Raw genomic sequence first — 21802 nt, 5'->3', positions numbered from 1 at the left:
ATGTGGTCATCATTGGGACAGGTAACAGACTGGAAATAGAGATTCACAGGAAACGCACCCAAACTGACCAGTACCTTTTATTTATCATCCCATCATTCACTACAACACAAATTAGAAGTCATCAGGACATAGAGCGCGAAACATCTCCACCTCCACAGAAACTAAAAATAAGGAAGACAGGCATCTAAAGACAGCTTTCAAGATCTGTGGATACCCCAAGTGGATCTTTAACAACGCAGTACCCAGTTCCAGAAAAAGAACAATAGCGCAGTCCCAGGTCCAATGCAAAAACCTGGCCATTACTTACATGACTGGGTTTTTGGAGAAGCTGAACAAGGGTTTTTAGTTAACACAGCGTACTTGTGCACTTCAAACCCACTAGCACACTCAGAGACACAGAGATTAGTCCACCCCAAAGACCGGATTTCAAAAACATAAGATAAGCAATAAAGTGTATCTGGTCCAGTGCAGTGAAGAATGCTCTGAGCTGAACATTGGAGAAACTAAACAGCCGCTAAACAGGAGGAGTAACACCTCAGGACCTGAATCAGCTGTGTACCTTCATCTAAAGGACAAAGGACACTCATTTGAGGACAATAAGGTTCACATATTGGACAGAGAAGACAAGTGGTTTGAGAGAGGGGTGAGGGAAGCTTTGCAAGTTCAATCAACAAACCCTCACTGAACAGAGGTAGAGGCCTTAGACACAACCTGTCTCCTATTTATCATGCTGCCCTTTCATCCATTCCCAGAAAGATCAGGACCAATTATCACTTGCACCAGATTGGACACCCAACTCATTGTACAGGCGTTGATCTTATCTCGTCTGGATTACTGCAATGCATTGCTGATAGGGTTACCGGCACACACACACACACACACACACACACACACACACACACACACACACACACACACACACAAAATCACTATCCACTTGTATGCACGGACCACCTACATTTGCACACATACAAAGTTAATCTAGGGACAGCCATGACACATATAAACCCTGAGAGATTTGTGGAGCTATCTTTTTAGTTTCCCGGTCTTGCTGGTCTGCTGTACAACACAAGGTATCTCTAAAGTCTTGGTTCTTCCAAAGTTATACTGTATTCTGAATATTGTGTCTATGTCATCTAGCAATGCTGCACAGGACACAAGCATGTATGTTGTACGTAGACAGGCCTGTTCCTGTTGTATTTTCTCTTCTCCTCTGGTAGTTTGTGGTTCTTGTTCTCTGCTGACCAATGTTTTCAACAAGCTGAAAAAACATGACACTGATGAATCGGATAATCTCACAGCTCTGCGTGTTAATTCCATTATTTGAATGCATCAATGCAGTTCTAAGATACTGATAATTATGTTTGAGGTGATGGTCTTAACTTCTGACTGAGGTGAGTACTTCTCCCACACATTGTTGTTATGCATCCCCAGTTCTGTAATGTCTAATGGTGTTCTATTTCATTCAAATAATTTGGAAAAAATCTAATGCAAAATCAGGAAGTATCTACAAAATGAAGCTCATCAACAACAAAAGTAGATGTTGTTGTGCAAGATTAGATATTTTGGTGGGGAATAAAAACCTAGATGTTTTATACTTTGGATATTGCAAATTATTGACAATTCTAAGTAGTTAAAGTAGTTGCAAGTTCCCTAGAAAAATGTAATGGTGATTGCAGTTTAGTTTTATAGGAATGTAATATGATTGTATATAAATGCACCATTGAGAAGTAATAAGACTTTCTCTATATTTGACAATACGTCTATGTTGCTGTGTGTTTACTGCTCTTCTTTTGGTCAAAGTATGTCTGACCTTCATTTTGTTCAATTAATTTCAATTTTAATTGTATGGTGCCAATTCACCACATCATTTCAATGCAGTTTATAGTATTTTGAATTGACCTTACAGATGTTTACTCTATACAGAATTATATAGAAAACCCAAAAACCCCACTGAGCAGCACTAGGACACAGTGGAGAGGAAAACTTCCAGCAGAATCAGGATCAGGGTGGCCGACCAGCCTCGACCGGTTAGGGTGAGTAGAAAGAGGAGAGAGAAAAGTACAGCAGTTTGTTATCAACAAACAGGTTAGAACAGACATTCTTTTAAAAACCACTGTTGTCTTAAATGTAATTTGTTGTAGTCTTGAATTTCTAAAACTATTTTACAACTGAAGAATATTTACCACTTTCTTTCAGCTTTGAGGAAATGAACTCGTCATCTACCAATGTGACTGTGATTGTGGAGTACGAATCCTTTACTAAAGCTGTGATCAAGAATGTGTTTGTTGTGGTTCTCAGCATCTCCATCAACTACATCGATGGAAGCCTCATTCGCACCTTCTGCAAACACCAGGTCTGAAATTCGTTTTAGTACTGTCACCACTAGCAATTAATATACCAAGCTAAACAGCAGCTCTATAGGAAAGTGTAGACAGATGTGGAAGTAGTGTGGTTATTATTGCCTATTGGTACATGAAAAGGATTCTTAGGCCAACAGTCTGAATGTAGTGTACCCTCTTTGCTGCACTGTACTGTGCAAGCATAATTTAAATCTGTTCAGCTCAGTCAGTGGCACAGGGCTGCACAACCAGGTTAATTAGCTCTCATTACACAAAGAAGATTTACTGAGCCAGTGTGCTACCTCATTGGTGAGGGGGCACAGTGTTCACCTTACTGTATGGTTGAACAAGGCTGTAGAAGACCCGATTTTAGAGGCAAGAGTTCTGAAATTTGATACTAGCTATTAGGGCCGTTTTTCCCAGAGAGAAACTCTCACATTTCTCCAATTAACCATCAGTGAGCACTAGGATCTTTCTTATGTCTCAACCACTGCTGTTAGGATTTGTTCAAGGCAGCTGATTTTCCTTATAACAAATCATTAACAATTGGAGCTGGGCGAAGAAACAAACAAGCTGTACCATTGACACATTTTAGCAATAACAATTAGAATTAGTTCAATGTTTTTGGTGGCTAGCAAAGTTAAGTAACTTCCCTACCCCCATTTAATAGTTTACTTGTCATTATTAACCTTAAACTTTAAAGAATTGATAAATATTCCAACCAGCACCTCGCCACACTTTTCCTTCATTCTTTCCAGATATTCTACATGAGTCCTCGATACATTCTTTTCATCCACCTGGTCGTCAACGACATGATCCAAGTGACACTGACTATCATAATGTTTGTCATCAGCTACACCATTTACAAACTCAATGTTTCTGTCTGCTGTATCTTGATCCTACCCGCTCTGTTCACCACTGAAAACACCCCTCTGAACCTGGCTTGCATGGCAGTGGAGTGCTACATCGCCATCTGCTTTCCCCTTCGTCATTTGCAGATCTGCACCATCAAGAGAACGATACTGCTGATCGGATTAATTTGGATAACAAGTATGCTGTCTGTTCTTTCTGACCTGTTCATCACCTTGGCTACAGAGCCACTTAACTTTTTTCATTCCCAGGTGTTTTGCCTTAGACAAATTGTCTTCCCAAATCCCATCATTGTCAAGAAGAGAGATATAACATATACAGTGTTTCTAGTTATAGTCTGGTTCACTATGTTTTATACTTACTTCAAAATCCTCTTTACTGCAAAAACAGCCGGCAAAGATTCTATAAAAGCCAGAAACACTATCATCCTTCATGGGGTTCAGCTGCTGCTTTGTATGGCTTCATATGCAACACCCCAGCTGAAAGATGCTCTGCAGCTGTGGTTCCCAAAGAATTATACAGACTCCCAGTTTGCTACCTATGTTATAGTACAGATCTTGCCACGATCCATTAGTCCAATCATTTATGGCATACGAGATAATACTTTTAGGAAGTACCTCAAAAGATATATGTTTTGTAAGATCAGCATAAATTACGTTGAAAATAACAGACTATAATTACTGTATGAGATTTCACAAATACTCTGTGGAAAACAAGTCACCTTGAAAGTTCGTACAATTGGTTTAGTGGAAAACTTCACTGACAAACTCAAAAGACCCCTGGTCAACAGCAAAGGAAATAAATAATAATAATAATGTTAAACATTAAACACATTTCTGTGTCATAATTTTACCATGTTTCAGAATTTTTTCACTATTAAATAAACCTAACAAACTCACTTCTACACTGTGAACTTAAATGCACATTTGAATGGAAACATACTTTTACTAAGTTCAACACATGAAACAACTTCTAGTTCACTTCTAAAGTAAAAAGTAACTTTGGTATTTGGTGTTGATGATAAATAATGTGAATGATTTTAGTCTTTTTATTATAAGATGTTTATTATTTATAGAACTTTAAAATGTCAAAGTTTAGGAAGATTTCTGACTTTAGCTTAGGGAGTCAGCATATATTAACCCTATAAGGCCAATTGTATCATATTTGATACACAAAAATCTTTTGATTAAATAATTATCATAAACTTCTGATGTATCATAAAAAACAAACATTAAACATGAAAAATTCTACATTTTGAAATAATGTCTTAAAATGTTTTTTCAACAAAGTGTGCAATACACACTCCATTTAAAAATATAGGATGTTGTAACTACTATTTATTGGACTGGGCTTTAAAAGGTCAATTTGTCCTGGCCAAGGTATTTACAATTCAAGCCCTTTCTTAAGAGATAAAGTTAACTTACAATTATGTCCCTAAAAATTATTTTACTATTTGCACTTAATTCTCCAAGATTAAAATTTTAACAGCTTGAAAGAACAACAGCAAAACCTGTCAATCTGGAGAGGGTCTGACACTTTTTCAGACTTCTAGCTCACTATAATTTACACAATTTTCCAGCATGACAGTGTACAGGTACATTTAGGAGACAAAACTGCATTATTGTGTTAGTGACAGTTAGTCACTATAATTTACATTTACATTTAGTCATTTAGCAGACGCTTTTATCCAAAACGACTTACAAGTGAGGAACAAGGCACTTTTTTTTAAGTGCAAAGGAAGATGAGGAAGAATTCTGTTCAAAATAAAAAATAAAAATAAGTCAGTTGTGTGTTCCCAGTGCATGTTTCATTCTGAATAATCCACCATATTCAATATTTACATTTCAAACTCAAAGTTTTCCATAGCAGCAGAGTTTGGCAGCTCATTCCACCATCGTGGGACCACTGAGCTGAACAGTTTTCCTTGGTGTCGACTGTGTGGTGCTGGTACCACCAGACGTTGTTCACTGGCCGAACGCAGTGAACGGGAGGGGATGTAGACCTGAATGATTGAACTAAGATGAGATGGAGCTGTAGAGTTGACCACGCAAGAGACAGAGCTTTGAACCTTTCACACTTTAACTCAACTTTGTGGGCCCACACACACCAGCCGGCGACCAAATAGAAAAAATAAAAATACTACCAACCCCCTGTTGTAGGCCTGGTCGACGTTTGGGAACGTGGTGGCCAAACACTTTGAGCCTTCCAGCCCATCAGCTGCTTGGTGGGTTTTGTAGGTAGAAATGGCTACTTAACGTAATGTAGTCCACTGGGCTGTAGCTGGTACAACAACAGCAGTAACAACCGCAATATTCAACGTAAAAACTGTACTTTTCCTTTTAATCTCTTGTTTACTCTGTCCCAGCTGACCCCCTGACCTCTCTAACGCTAATCACACTACAGAACCACTGTCAAAGGGAAGCTTTGCAAATTCAATCAACAAATCTTCACTGAACAGAGGTAGAGGCCTTAGACACAACCTGTCTTCTATTTATCATGCTGCCCTTTCATCCATCCCCAGAAAGATCAGGACCAATTAACACTTGCACCAGATTAGAGACTAACGACACACTTTAGGGGATGAGTAAAGTAAAGCTGGACTTCTTAACAAGAAGAAAGTCCAGCTGCCATGACTCAACTTCCAGATTCAATAAGGTAAGTGTCACCAACTGTACACTACTGTCATATATCTCTAAATATCACATGAAGAATGGGTTCTGATAAGTAAATGTTTTTATTATTTTTTTATAGCTTTTTATTTACAGGTACAGTTTTCATTAAATAAAAAACTCCTTAACTTTAAGGTTAAGGAGCCCCTTCTTTCAATTACTGTCAAACATAATTATTTGTTTCTGCACAGTTATTTCACATTGGCCTCACATTAGTATTAAGCATAACATGCCAAATTATTATGTAGGACCTCCCACAGGTTCACATTTGCTAGGGAAAAGGCTAGTTAAGTTGTCACATTTTAATGTGAATACAACAGGTGACAGGAGTGTGATGGGAAGATGGAAGGTGTACTTTGAAGAGTTGATGAATGAGGAAAATGAAAGAGAACGAAGGGTAGAAGGGGTGGTGGAGCAGGAAGTAGCAAAGATTAGTAAGAGTGAAGAGAGGAGGGCACTGAAGAGGATGAAGGGTGGAAAGACATTTGGTCCTCAGGACATACCCGTCGAGGTATGGAAGTGTCTAGGACAGTGGCAGTAGAGTTTCTGACTAGTTTGTTTAACAAGAACTTGCCCAAGGAGTGGAGGTGATGTGTACTGTGTGCAGCGCTGTGGCAACTACAGAGGAATAAAGATGATGAGCCATACAATGAAGTTTTAAGGGCAGAGGTCAGCATTTGTGAGCAGCAATATGGCTTCATGCCGAGAAAGAGTACAACAGATGCAGTATTTGCTCTGAGGATGCTGATGGTGAAGTACAGAGATGAGTCAAGGGAGTTATACTGTGCTTGTAGATCTAGAGATAGATCGTGTGAAAGCAGGATGGAACGGGTGGTGATAAGTGTCAGGCGTGTTGTATGATAACAGAAGATCAGCGAGAATGAAAGTAAAGGTGTTCAAGAAGACAGAGCGATGCTGTACAGTTTACGGACAGCACTGAAGAAAAGACGAGGCAGAGCTGGAGGTAGCAGAGGTGGAGATGTTAAGGTTCTATTGGGAGTGACGAGGATGGAGAGGATCAGAAATGAGTCCATCAGAGGGACAGACCATGTCAGATGTTTTGGAGATAAAGTCAGAGGCCAGACTGAGGTGGTTTGGACATGTTCAGAGGAGAGATTGTGAACATATCAGTAAACAGATGCTGAGGTTGGAGCTGCCAGGCAGGAGGTGTAGAGGAGACCAAAGAGGAGATTTATGGATGTAGAGAGAGAGGACATGAAGTTAGTTGGTGAAGTTATGAAGTTAGAAGAGGATGCAGAGGACAGGGTCAAATGGAGGCAGATGATTCACTGTGGAGACCCTTAAAGGGGAAAAGCCGAATGGAAAATAACATATAGAACAAATAATCAACACTAACACAAACAAGGTATGTTATCAACATGATAGAAAAATATCTATTTCTTTACATAACAGAACACTTTTTTTTCAAAAATGTGCAATCATGATGGTGGAATAGTGCACAACTGTAGTTTATAAAACTATATTTTCTTTGTAGTTTTCTCGGTGTTGCCATTGCGGAGATATGCTTGATGTGGATATCAATACCTTTGTAAAGTATGGTAAAGTATTAGTACATGAGGGCTGTGTCTGACCAGATACATAGGAACAAATAAAATATGTAAAGATGAGTGTTACATTTGATTTATTACATTATTTAATTTAAATCTTTCACAGATGATATACTATAACATATGGGACTTAAATTTAAATTATTCCTAGAGGACAAAGTTTCTTAGTAATTATCACCTGACATACTGAATGGTACCAGAATATTGGTAAATGATCTGCACTTATATAGTGCTTTTCTACCTAACTGGTACTCAAAGCATCTCATTCACCCATTCACACACAAGTACACACACACACACACACCGATGGCAGATCTGACTCACTGGGGGGTTCAGTATCATACTCAAGGACACGTTGACATGTGACATGGGATCAAACCACCAATCCTATGATTAGCAGACAACTGTTCTACCTATTGAGCCACAGCCATCCCTGTGGCCACCCTATTGGTGGAAAATTCATTGGTCAAGCTCTACTAGGAGGTGTTGCACATCTGTAAATTGTCTATAAAACCTTGGCAACAGTAGACTAATATCAAAACACGTGCAGCTGCACATCGAGATACATCATCTAAGGTCGGTTTGTAAGTTCTTCTACTACTTTCATGGTGGATATGGAAACTGCCTTTAATATTCTGTATTTTACCTTTTGGAAGTTTAAAATTTTAATAATTGTACTGAGATGTTGTCAATTGCATGTTTTTTGCATTTTTCACAAGTTCTTCAGCTGCTGGCATGAATTTCACACTTGAGAACAGCAATGTAACAGGATCTGTGAATTACTCGGACCTGATACTTGCAGCTATTGGCAAGAATCTGACCGTTGTCATCCTTGGCATCAGCATCAACTACATCAATGCCACCATGATCCACACATTCAACAAGCATCAAGTATGTTTTTCTTTTTTTAAATCTATTATATTCTTCACAATCTTTTTCAGTTTTCACAGACATATTATGACAAAGGAAAGTAATAAATTTACAAACACAAAGGAAAAAATCCACATATTCTCTAATTGGAGAAATTCAAACAAGCACATAGGTTGTTACTGGGTTTACAGTTGCTGTAAAATATACTTTTCAAGTAAATAGAATAATCCTCTTAGTCATAAAGCAGTAAGGAATTTACATTATACTGAAATCTAAATCTAGATTTGTCCAATCTAGATTTTTAAGATGAACAGTCGCTACATCCTTTTCATCCACCTGGTGTTCAACGACATGATCCAGCTGACAACCAGCATTTCTCTTGTCATATTAGCTAATGTCTTCAGCACCATCTATCTCTCCCTCTGCATTATCCTCCTTATGCCAGGTATTATAACCACACTAAACACGCCTCTGAATATAGCTTTCATGGCAGTAGAGTGCTACATTGCTGTCTGCATCCCCCTTCGCTACAACTACATTTGTACAGTCAAAAGAACTTATATATCAATTGGTGTAATTTGGACAATAAGTTCACTTTCTGTTCTGCCAGATCTTATCATACTTTTGGCTACTGAACCTCTGGAGTCCCTAAATTCAAGCGTGTACTGTCATAGAGACAATGTGTTTAGGAGTCCCTACAGCCTAAAGAAGAGGGATGTGTCCCACATATTGTGTCTGGTAGTGGTTTGGCTCACTCTGTTCTACACTTACTTCAGAATTTTGTTTGCAGCCAAAGCTGCTAAATCATATACTAACAAGGCAAGAAACACTATCCTCCTCCATGGGTTTCAGGTGCTGTTGTGTATGATGGTGTATGTTCAACCTATGTTAACTCAGGTTCTCATAAATTTTTTCCCAGGAGGGGTAAAAATACTATACTTAGTCATGTTTATCATAATCCACGTTCTCCCTCGTTTTGTAAGTCCCATTGTCTACGGATTACGAGACAAGACTTTTAAGAAGTGCTTCACACGGTATCTTCTATGTACAGTAACCACAAACATCCAACCAAAAACAATATAATATCACAAATTCTGCCTATCGATTCTGCTGATATGTATACATGATTAATGGTGGGAACTTTGTTGTGGGTATATTAATCTAATTAATAATTTATTTTTTAATTTGTCAAATGCATTTTCTAGACATTTTTCTCAAGGACTAAAATGTAAACTTTTTTGTACACACAACACCCTCAGTTGGATGGAAACCTCCTTTTGCATGGGTTTCTTGAATTTTTTTCCTTTTTTCCAATTTATCCTTATTTAATATGAGGGTCTAAAGACAGATGATGTCATTGTTGTACAGATCCTAAAGCCCATTGAGGAATATTGGTGTTTGACTACATTTATGATGTTTGAGAGAATGAAGTATATTTTAACTAAGTATATGCAATAAAAAACTGAGGCTCCTGTTGTTGCTGGTTTATTTTTAGGATACTAGATAAGAGCTCCTCTGTCAAAAATTCTTTAAATAATTTATATGCAGTGGAAAGAAAAACTTTGTGAACCTTTTGGAATTTCATGTTTTTCTGCATTAATTTGTCATAAAATGTGCTCTGATCTTCATCTAAGTCACAACAATACAAAAACACAGTCTGCTGAAAATAATAGTACACAAACATTATATGTTTTCATGTTTTTATTGAACATAACATGTAAACATTCACGGTGCAGGGTGGAAAAGTATGTGAACCTTTGGACTTGGAACCAGTAGTGAGCCAACCTTCAGTCCAATCAGTGTGATGATATTGGATGTGTTGCTGAAAGCTGTCCTTCCCTTTAAAAACACACACCAGTTTTGGGTTTACTGGTTTCAAGAAGCACTGCCTGATGTGAACCATGCCTCGCAGAAAAGATCTCTCAGAATACCTACGATGAAGAATTGTTGACTTGCATGAAGCTGGAAAGGGTTAAAAAAGTATCTCCAAAAGCCTTGATGTTCATGTGTCCACGGTAAGACAGACTGTCTACAAATGGAGAAAGTTCAGCACTGTTGCTACTCTCCCTAGGCGTGGTCGTCCTGTAAAGATGACTGCAAGAGCACAGAGCAGAATGTTGAACGAGGTAAAGAAGAATCCTAGAGTGTCAGCTAAAGACTTACAGAAATCTCTGGAACATGCTAAAATATTGGTTGACACATCTAGAATAAGGAAAACATTAAACAATAATGGAGTACATGGGAGAACACCACGGAGGAAGCCATTGCTGTCCAAAGAAAATATTGCAGCACATTTGAAGTTTGCAAAAGCATCATGGTTTGGGACTGCTTTGCTGCCTCAGGGCCTGGACGGATTGTTGTCACTGATGAAAAAATGAATTCCAGAGTTTATCAAGACATTTTGCAGGAAAACGTAAGACTGTCTGTCCCCAACTGAAGCTCCAAAGAGAATGGGTGATGCAACAGGACAATGATCTAAAGCATACAAGTAATTCAACAAAAGAATGGATTCAACAGAACAAAATACACCTTCTGGAGTGGCCCAGTCAGAGTGCTGACCTCAACCGATTGAAATGCTGTGGCATGACCTTAAGAGAGCCATTTACACCAGACATCCCAAGAGTATTACTACACTGAAACAGTTTTGTGAAGAGGAGTGGTCCAAAATTACTCCTGATCGTTGTGCAGGTCTGATCTGCAACTACAGGAAACGTTTGGTTGAGGTTATTGCTGCCAAAGAAGGGTCAACCAGTTATTGAGTCCAAAGGTTCACATACTTTTTCCACCCTGCACCGTGAATGTTTACATGTAACGTTCAATAAAAACATGAAAACATATAATGTTTGTGTAGTATTATTTTCAGCAGACTGTGTTTTTGTATTGTATTGTTTTGTATTTGTATAAGTTAGATGAAGATCAGAGCACATTTTATGACAAATTAATGCAGAAAACCATGAAATTCCAAAAGGTTCACAAAGTTTTTCTTGCTACTGTAAATCCCCATGTGTGGCACAAAACCAAATCCACCAAATGTGCTAAAACACATGCAGGTCTCTTCTTCCCCACTCTTTGGTGACTGAATTTGATGCCAGATCATGCTTGTGTGATTCAGTATCCACAAAAACTGGCATTATGGCTTTCTGCTCAGTTAAAGATGAGCTGATTCCTTTATAAGTGACAACCTGAAGAAATGAGGAAAGAAGGAAAAAGGCAAATAGGCCTAGGAATAAAGATCACCCATGCCTTTCTACATAAGCTTAAAATGAGCGACATGCTGCACACTACACTGATAGGCCTTCTCAAAAACCACAACTTTTCTGGAGTCCAATGCCTGATAGTGACCATGCTCACATAGCCACTATTTCCCCCTCTCTCAGTGTCATCACTCCACTATAACTTAATATTTTCAAACAAGAGATTTTATATTTTAACCAGATATCTAGTCTGAAATGATAAACATAATTTTACATTAATTAAGTTTGTGTGTACTCTTTGGAGGAAAGGCAAAGGAATTTTAACAGACAAGTATATGAAGTTATAACTGTATATGAATAATGAGGATACAATCAAAAATAGACTCTACACAACACACAGACACGCACTACCCACGACTGCTCTTGTTCCCCAGACATTGTATTTTACTACTATATAATGAACAGCACAGATGCCTACCTTAGTTAATACACACCTACCACATGTGATCAAGGTGAGTGACACTTTTTTTATTGTTGCTCTTGGTGTTGATTACTGCTCAAATAATATCACTATAATTTTGCTGATTAAAATTATGTGAAATCTGGTTTAATGAAACTATTTAGAAATGTTACTGTTGTGGTGCTTCATGTATAACACAGATAATATCCACTTTTATAATATGCTTTTACATTTAAAATTAAGTTATTAACATTAAAATAGTTCTGTTTTATTTGAGTGTCCCTGAAAACCAAAGGGGACTGTCGACTGACAGAAAAAAGCAAAAAGAAGTAATTCAATTAAATGATTTAGGTCAGCTTTTCCCCTATGTTCAGTCAACTGGGTTTCAGCCCTAGAAACACATTAAAATATGCACACATTGAACAATGTTTGTAGACCAGTACTTTTCAAAATGAGAACCTTTTTATTGATAATAACCTAAACATCACATAGTTCACAATATTCACAGTACAAACTTGATGAAACTACTACTTAGCAGGAGTTTCAGAGTAGTGCCCATTAATCAAGTGTTTAAGTACCACTAGCCTTCTTCATTTGAGTTTAATTACTGAACTTGAAAATTTTTTTTTGAAAAAGCAAAGAAAAAAGGCAAGGTTATGGTAATCATTATATAAAGTTGTGTTTAACTGTACATGCCATATGCTTCTCTCTCTCCATCACATCAAGATCTGTACAATCATGAAAACACAAGTTGCATTCGACAACCACAGTCAGCACATGTGTAGCATGTTTTTCTGTTTTCTTTAGTTATGGAAGTTTGAATTTAAACTAGAGTTGTTTCTAATAAACAGGTTTGGAAGATCCTCTCAGCTGACACATGAACCTTTCAAATAGCAGCACAAATTTCACAACACCTGTCTATCGGGACACTGTAGAAACAAGTATACTCAAGAATGTGGTTACTGTGGTTCTCTGCATCTCCATCAACTATGTCAATGGGAGCCTGGTCCACACATTCACAAAACATCAGGTCTGAATCTTTTCTACTTCTGCAGGATTATAAATTTAGCAGTAAGCAGCATACTCTCTTATTTTATAAATATGAAAACCGTTTTATTATTCTCCTCTTCTTCTAATCATTTCTGTCCTTCCCTACAGGTGTTCAATTCGAATCCTCGCTACATCCTGTACATCCACCTAGTGATCAATGACATGATCCTGCTGATCATATTAACCTTAATTCAAGTCATCAGTTATATTATGGTCACTTTTAATGTCTCATTGTGTATAGTTTTACTAATAATTTCTATATTTGTCAATCTAAATAATTCCCTAACACTGGCCATTATGGCAGTAGAGTGTTACATCGCCATCTGTTTCCCTCTCCGTCATACTCAGATCTGTACAGTTCAGAAAACTTATGTTGTGATCGGTGTGATATGGCTGCTAAACACACTTTTGGTTCTACCAGATTTATTTGTTGCCTTGGCCACAGAATCCATAGAATTCTTTCACTACAGGGTTTTCTGCTTTAGAGAAAATGTTTTCAGAGCACCCTATCTCACAGTGAAGAGAGATGTGTCCAACACAGTGTTTTTGGTCATTGTGTGGTTCACACTTTTCTATACATACTTCAGGATTCTTTTTACTGCAAAGGCAGCTGCTGCAGACGCAAAGAAAGCAAGAAACACAGTCCTGCTCCACGGCTTCCAGCTGCTGTTGTGCATGCTTAACTTTGTTTATAATCTTACTATAGAAGGTCTCACATACTTCTTCCCAAAAAGTGTACCCATCATTCGCTTTACTATCACAATATTTATTCAGATCCTGCCTCGACTCATCAGTCCGGTTGTTTATGGGCTACGAGACAAAATGCTAATGAAGTACCTGAAAAGATATATATGCTGTACGAGAAATACTACAACACATTTACAAAAAAGACGAGCCAAACAATGAAAACGGTAATTCAGTCTGTACATGTTGTTCAGTTATACAGTGTAAAATCTTTACAATGTTTTTTCTTTTTCTTCTCTTTATGCAAATGAACATGGTAAAGAAATATCTACACAAAAGATGACATTACATATAAATACTAGTATAGTCATGAGGATCTTCTATGGTCATTCACACAATAAATTCTTAACACTTTTGGTGAAAACTAAAAATCTTAAAATTATATTTATTTCTTCTCCCAGAATGTAAAAATATTTTTGTTTTAGACTTACTAAGCAGCAACACAGCATGTTTTCTTTTGTACTGAAACATCAGTACTCAAGCTTCATAACAACTAATAATGACTGGTCCAAAACTACCAACCATAGATACAGATTTTATCCGCTTACGTTGTTTTCATGACATTCACTGTCTGTATGAAGTGAATACTATGATCATAAATATGGGTTAGTAGACCCAGTGTTATAATTTCAATACAGACATTGTGTGTGAAGTGACTGCTGAATGTTTCTCTATTGAGCCAGGCTGAGCTTAGCCTAGTGCCAAGCACCTGAATCCAACCATAATAAAGTCACAAAACTGGACAGTGAACTGCAAGTAGACTCTTCTGTGTTTTCTGAATCTTCTGTATTATATTTGACTTCATAAATACAAGATGAATGTGACTATGCTGAGCTATATTACTACTACCACAATACAACTGGCACACATTAAATACAGAGAAGTACCATCAACATGTTTTGTTGTGTTTCCTTCTGTATGTTCTGGTACCAACCTCTAAAACATAATAGTTTTTCAATCATTTTAAATACTGGGTGTTGTGCACATTTCAAGCAAAAAGTGTACAGCACACGCTAATGGGAGAACAGAATTATATCAAGTGGAAATCGAAAAAAATATACATTCAACGTTCGCATAGAGACCCCACAGAGACAGTGTCTGCTCCCCAACCACCTAAATTATTTATATCAAAAACCAACAAGAGGAGTAATTCATAGGAACATAATACAAATAAAGAACAAAATAAAAAGAAAACAATCAAATGTGGACTGATAAATATCAGATCTCTCTCGACTAAATCCCTGTTAGTAAATGATTTGATAACTGACCATCAAATAGACTTATTCTGTCTTACTGAAACCTGGCTGCAGCAGGATGAATATGTCTCTCTGAATGAGTCGACCCCCTCAAGTCATGTTAATTATCATGTTCCTAGAAACACAGGTCGGGGTGGAGAAGTAGCAGCAATCTTCCACTCAAGTTTATTAATCAACCCCAGACCTAAACATAGTTTGAATTCATTTGAGAGCCTCACTCTTAGCCTCTCTGATCCTAACTGGAAAAATCCAAAACCAGTCCTGTTTGTTATTGTGTACCGTCCTCCTGTCCCTTACTCTGAGTTTTTAACTGAATTCTCAGAGTTTCTATCTGATTTAGTTCTTAGTGCAGATAAAGTCATTATAGTTAGTGACTTTAATATCCATGTAGATGTTGATGATAACTGCCTCAACACTGACTTTAAGTCACTATTAGACTCTAAATGTAAATAAACCCACTCACTGTTTTAACCACACCCTTGATCTTATTCTGACATACGGTGCTGTAATTGATCATTTAATAGTTTTTCCCCAAAACCCTCTTTTATCTGACCATTTTTTAATAACACTTTACTACACCTAAGAATGAGATTCACTAAAGACATAAAGGCCTGGATGTCCTCTAATGTTTCACTACTAATTTCAGACAAACAGAGGTTATTTTGTTTGGTCCTAAAAATCTCAGAGACACTATGTCTAATCACATTCTCACCCTTGATGACCTAGTATTGGCCTCAAGTAATACTGTAAGAAATCTCTCAGTTATCTTTGACCAGGATATCTCCTTCACTTCATACATCAAAGAAATCTCTAGAACTGCCTTTTTTCACCTGAGAAACATTAAAGTTAAAATTAGGAGCATCCTGTCCCAAAGTGATGCTGAAAAACTAGTCCATGCATTTGTTACTTCCAGACTGGACTATTGTAATTCATTATTAATAGTTTGTCCCAATAACTCATTAAAAAGCCTCCAGTTAATCCAAAATGCTGCAGCCAGAGTTCTGACTGGAATTAGTAAGAGAGATCATATTTCTCCTAAGTAAGCTTCTCTCCATTGGCTCGCTGTAAAATGCTGAATAGAGTTTAAAACACTTTTCCTCACTTATAAATCCCTTAATAATCAGGCTCCATCTTATCTTCAAGACCTCATAGTTCCATAATTTCCATGGAGCAGAACTCTCTGCATTTAGACTGCAGGTTTACTTGTGGTTCCTAGAGTTTCTTCAGTTATCAAGCTCCTCTCCTGTGGAACCAGCTCAGATACCCTCTCTACATTTAAGACTAGGTTTTCTATACAATTCTGTATACAGTTATATTTTGTAAGGTCTTAAACCTTAAACACTGTAAATTTTCTTGTGATGACCTCTGTTGTGATTTGGCACTATACAAATAAAATTGAATTGAATTGAATAGAGGACAGGAAATATAAAAAAATAGTCTCTTTAATAGGAACGCATTACATAATTACATAAATAATGCTGAATCAGTAAATGTAATGACTCCACTGAGAAATTAGCTATGTTGATTGTACAAATTTGAAACTGTTTAACAAAAGGATGCATATACTATCAATAATGAGTCTTGATACCCAGCTATAAATACACCACAGCACCTCTAAAAAATATAAAAAAGATATTTGTTAATCATGTAATTAAGTCTAATCATTTGATTATTATTATAATTTGAAGATGTTCCTGCCAGCAATGATTGTGTAAACACAATATTCACGTGACATCCGGAACTCTATTGACAGCATGAAAGAAAAAAAAATTTGTAGGTGTAGTGCCTGTTCTGGATCTCATGACATCTGCATTCAGCTACTATAAAAAGCATTTGAAACAGTTCTGACTCACTGTATGTATGACTGCCATGTGTGAGGTGAGTACCAACTATATTGTATCTGTGCATGAAAAGATAATATTTGCCATAACTCTTTAGGATTTATGTTGTGTTTTTAACACAAAAGTTATATTTAACATGATCGTGTTGAAGTGTTCCTCATTAGCATGGTGTGAACTCTTTTATAAAATGATAAATGATATGATGAGAAATAATACATGTGCTGGAACACTTATAGTAAATTAACTATATTAATGTTGCTCATAACACAGCTTGTCCTGCTACTCAAAATGCTTTCAGAAAAACATTTATTTCATACCTGCAAAAATGTCTGACAAAAATATTTATGATATATGCCTTCTTCAAAGCAGAATCTGACTTGTACTGGTAAGAAAAGTGCAGGTTATTAACATTAAAATTGTCCTGTTCTATTTGAGTGTCCTTGAAAACAACAGGGGACTGTGATCCACCATCAACTGTATCAGGATGTAAAAAACGGGAAAAGCAAAAATTAATAATTGAGTGGAGTTAGGCCAGTATTTCCCCTGTGTGTAGTAACAGGGCTGCAGCTCTAGAAACACATTTTTTTAAAACATGCACAATTTGAAAAATGTTTGTGTGAACATGCATAGACTGGTACTTTGAATTCTGAAAATGAGAATTTTTTTATTGATAATAACCTCAACATCACATGGTTCACAATATTCAACAGTACAAACTCAGACTAAAACTTGTGAAATTTAGACATTTCAGGTGAGGCTAAAAAAACAATTAGTCATTATACTGACCTTGCAGGAACTACGGTCAATAAAGAACTACTGTTTCTTTCAAGCTAATGTATAAAATCTTGAACTTGGGCTTTAAAATCAACACAGCACCATCACTAGATCTGTGTTTCAAAATGCAAACAATGTAGTGAGTGAAGGTTCTAGGGTTTCAGGGAGGACAGATTTGATGTGCTGCAGGGCTAAAGTTTCAAAGAAATAGACATGACATAGACAGTGGTCACTTCTTTGGCACTGGAATTGTGGTACTGTAGGACAAAGGTCCGACTCAGCGTTAAAAATACCTGTAAGAACCCCTGTATTCTGCACAGTCTTTGAGTAACCATCTAGATATATAATGAGGACCTGCAACCATTAAAGGGTTGATCCTCAATAGTTCTTTTGACAGTGGCTAGTTCCAGGTTTAGTGCCTGAGTATGGGGCTGAAGTGCACTTGTCCAGGAAGGTGTGCTGTTCATTGCATCAAACCATGTCCCTGAGCTGATTTGGGAGAGAGGCATTGTTGTTCCAGATTGGTGAAGGAGGGTTGTAGTCTGAGTGATTGGAGCCCCTGCCACATGTATGGTGTGTCTCTGCTTTCCATAAAGTGCATACAGTACCTGTGTTTTAATGTACTGATACCAAATTATCGTGATTGTCACTTGAGTGGCTGATGCTCCTATTATCTCCTATTAATACATGTGTTTAAATTAGCCCTGTGATGATGATCACAGGCCTACTTCCTTCAGGTCACACTTCAGGTCTGATTTTACAGACTTTCCCAGGGTATTTAAACAGCCTTATAAGCCTGTTTAAGTTTCTGGAAATGTTATTCTTGACAGCAGTGATTTAAGGTTCACATAGTTGGCATTCCCCCAACACAATGAAAAATCCATGAGGGTGTGCTGTCTCTTATTCTTTTACAGCACTGTTTGAGTCCACTCAAGTCAAGGCTGTGGTCTAGGGGGCTGATGGTTGTAGTAATACGTGCTGGTAATGCATGAATTAACAGGAGTTGCAAACACAGTATTGAAGTGACTAGATTAGTGATTAATGGTTCAATTATTGGAAAATCAAATCTAGCCATATCTTGATATTAGTATTGGATTGTTACATTCCTAGTTCCTTGCATCAGCTATTTCTCTTGGTACCCTGGTACACATTGTCAGTCTTAGCCCATTCTTCCATGGTACATTGTTCCAGCCCAAACTGTGTGGTTTTTCGTGGAGCACAGAAATTAAACTTGACCTCACACCTGAACAGCCCTACAGCATTTTGCTCCCACCGCCATGTGAGATAGGGCTAAAGACCTCTTCCTTTCTTTGCCAATCCATTTTTGAGTTCCAGATTGATTCCTTTAATTATCAGTATGATTAAACTACTACTTAGCAGGAGTTTCAGAGTAGTAAGTACCACTAGCTTCTTCATTTGAGTTTAATTACTGAACTTGAAAAAATAAAAAAACTTTGACAAAGCAAAGAAAAAAGGCAAGGTTATGGTAATCATTATATAAAGTTGTGTTTAACCGAACATGCCATATGCTTGCCTCTCAATCACATCAAGATCGGTACAGTCAAGAAAACACAGAGTTGCATTCGACAACCACAGTCAGCACAACATGTGTTTTTTTAGTAACTGAAGTTCCACTGTAACCTAGAGTTGTTTCTAATAAGCAGGTTTGGGAGATCCTCTCAGCTGACACATGAACCTTTCAAATAGCAGTACGAATTTCACAACACCTGTCTATCGGGACACTGTAGAAACAATTATACTCAAGAATGTGATCACTGTGGTTCTCTGCATCTCCATCAACTATGTCAATGGGAGCCTGGTCCACACATTCACAAAACATCAGGTCTGAATATTTTCTACTTCTACAGGATTATTAATTTAGCAGTAAGCAGCATACTCTCTTATTTTATAAATTTGAAAACCGTTTTATTATTCTCCTCTTCTTCTAATCATTTCTGTCCTTCCCTACAGGTGTTCAATTCGAATCCTCGCTACATCCTGTACATCCACCTAGTGATCAATGACATGATCCTGCTAATCACATTAACTGTAATTCAAGTCATCAGTTATATTATGGTCACTTTTAATGTCTCATTGTGTATAGTTTTACTAATAATTTCTATATTTGTCAATCTAAATAATCCCATAACACTGGCCATTATGGCAGTAGAGTGTTACATCGCCATCTGTTTCCCTCTCCGTCATACTCAGATCTGTACAGTTCAGAAAACTTATGTTGTGATCGGTGTGATATGGCTGCTAAACACACTTTTGGTTCTACCAGATTTATTTGTTGCCTTGGCCACAGAATCCATAGAATTCTTTCATTACAGGGTTTTCTGCTTTAGGGATAATGTTTTCAGAGCACCTTATCTCACAGTGAAGAGAGATGTGTCCAACACAGTGTTTTTGGTCATTGTGTGGTTCACACTTTTCTATACATACTTCAGGATTCTTTTTACTGCAAAGGCAGCTGCTGCAGACGCAAAGAAAGCAAGAAACACAGTCCTGCTCCACGGCTTCCAGCTGCTATTGTGCATGCTCAACTATGTTTTTAATCTTACTATAGAAGGTCTCACATACTTCTTCCCAAAAAGTGTACCCATCATTCGCTTTACTATCACAATATTTATTCAGATCCTGCCTCGACTCATCAGTCCGGTTGTTTATGGGCTACGAGACAAAATGCTAATGAAGTACCTGAAAAGATATATGTGCTGTACGAGAAATACTACAACACATTTACAAAAAAGACGAGTCAAACAATGAAAACGGTAATTCAGTCTGTACATGTTGTTCAGTTATACAGTGTAAAATCTTTACAATGTTTTTTCTTTTTCTTCTCTTTATGCAAATGAACATGGTAAAGAAATATCTACACAAAAGATGACATTACATATAAATACTGGTATAGTCATGAGGATCTTCTATGGTCATTCACACAATAAATTCTTAACACTTTTGGTGTCTTTTTAATGTCTCATTGTGTATAGTTTTACTAATAATTTCTATATTTGTCAATCTAAATAATCCCCTAACACTGGCCATTATGGCAGTAGAGTGTTACATCGCCATCTGTTTCCCTCTCCGTCATACTCAGATCTGTACAGTCAAGAAAACGTATGTTGTGATTGGACTGATATGGGCACTAGGTGCACTTTCAATAATTCCAGATTTATTTGTCACTTTGACCACAGAATCTATAGAATTTTTTAATTCCAGAGTGTTTTGCCTTAGAGAAAATGTTTTCAGAGCACCCTATCTCACAGTGAAGAGAGATGTGTCCAACACAGTGTTTTTGGTCATTGTGTGGTTCACACTTTTCTATACATACTTCAGGATTCTTTTTACTGCGAAGGCAGCTGCTGCAGACGCAAAGAAAGCAAGAAACACAGTCTTGCTCCACGGCTTCCAGCTGCTGTTGTGCATGCTCAGCTATGTTTTTTATATTGTACTAGCAGGTCTCACATACTTTTTCCCAAAAGATGTTCTCGCCATTCGCTTTGCTGTTGCAATATTTATTCAGATCCTGCCTCGACTCATCAGTCCCCTCATTTATGGGCTACGAGACAAAATGCTGATGAAGTACCTGAAAAGATATATGTGCTGTACGACAAAAACTAAAACTCAATCACAAAAAAGAACAGCTAAGACATAAAGACAGCAAATGTAGTGATTCACTTTGTATGTGTACGAATGCATCTGTCAAATTAATGTAATGTTTTCCAGTTTTATTCTAATTTTAGTTTTATCCAAGTGAAATGTATTGTTGAAAAGTAGATCCTCATCATCGAGTAACAAGTATATACCCACACCTTACAAACACTCACTAAACATGACTTAATCTATGTTGTTTTCAGTTAACAGCCATAAAAATTGGTCAGAAACCTACTGCATGCGTGAGTACAACCTTTACCTTAATAAAACAGATATTTCTTTTGTAACATGATGTGTAAAAGCTCAAAAGTTAATTGAGTTCCCTAAAAACACAAGACGGCAGGTAGTAATGGTGGGACAGAAAATAATAGATACATGCAGGACGGCAGGAGCTTGAGTAAAGTGGTAAAGTAGTAGTTGTAGAGAGGGAACAAGCCTCAAATGCCCATAAGATATCAAGAGCACTTGTTTATGGACTGTATAAAAACCATTCTGCTGATCAATTAC

At 37.3% G+C, this 21802-nt stretch overlaps 5 protein-coding genes across 5 annotated transcripts; all 5 read left to right on the top strand.

The window, feature by feature from the left end:
- The first annotated feature begins 2209 nt into the window (after positions 1–2209).
- On the top strand, positions 2210–3889 carry LOC113153541 (odorant receptor 131-2-like). Its single transcript, XM_026347220.1, has 2 exons — positions 2210–2356; positions 3101–3889. The coding sequence occupies exons 1-2, from the start codon at positions 2210–2212 to the stop codon at positions 3887–3889; spliced, it is 936 nt and encodes a 311-aa protein (XP_026203005.1).
- A 4295-nt stretch (positions 3890–8184) lies between these two features.
- Positions 8185–9402, top strand: LOC113153540 (odorant receptor 131-2-like). The gene is made up of 2 exons (XM_026347219.1): positions 8185–8340; positions 8617–9402. The coding sequence occupies exons 1-2, from the start codon at positions 8185–8187 to the stop codon at positions 9400–9402; spliced, it is 942 nt and encodes a 313-aa protein (XP_026203004.1).
- Positions 9403–12850: 3448 nt separating this feature from the next.
- Positions 12851–13929, top strand: LOC113153539 (odorant receptor 131-2-like). The gene is made up of 2 exons (XM_026347217.1): positions 12851–13003; positions 13132–13929. The coding sequence occupies exons 1-2, from the start codon at positions 12851–12853 to the stop codon at positions 13927–13929; spliced, it is 951 nt and encodes a 316-aa protein (XP_026203002.1).
- A 5399-nt stretch (positions 13930–19328) lies between these two features.
- On the top strand, positions 19329–20407 carry LOC113153538 (odorant receptor 131-2-like). The gene is made up of 2 exons (XM_026347216.1): positions 19329–19481; positions 19610–20407. The coding sequence occupies exons 1-2, from the start codon at positions 19329–19331 to the stop codon at positions 20405–20407; spliced, it is 951 nt and encodes a 316-aa protein (XP_026203001.1).
- Positions 20408–20612: 205 nt separating this feature from the next.
- LOC113153537 (odorant receptor 131-2-like) lies at positions 20613–21296 on the top strand (the record flags this gene model as incomplete). Its single annotated transcript, XM_026347215.1, has 1 exon — positions 20613–21296. A coding segment is annotated over one exon (684 nt), but the record flags the coding sequence as incomplete, so codon positions are not given.
- Positions 21297–21802: the final 506 nt, after the last annotated feature.

This window comes from Anabas testudineus, chromosome 5, assembly GCF_900324465.2.
Source record: "Anabas testudineus chromosome 5, fAnaTes1.2, whole genome shotgun sequence".
NCBI classification, from domain to species: Eukaryota; Metazoa; Chordata; class Actinopteri; order Anabantiformes; family Anabantidae; genus Anabas; species Anabas testudineus.
The sequence above is the reverse complement of the archived record's forward strand: the minus strand, read 5'-3'. Positions and strand labels throughout refer to the sequence as shown.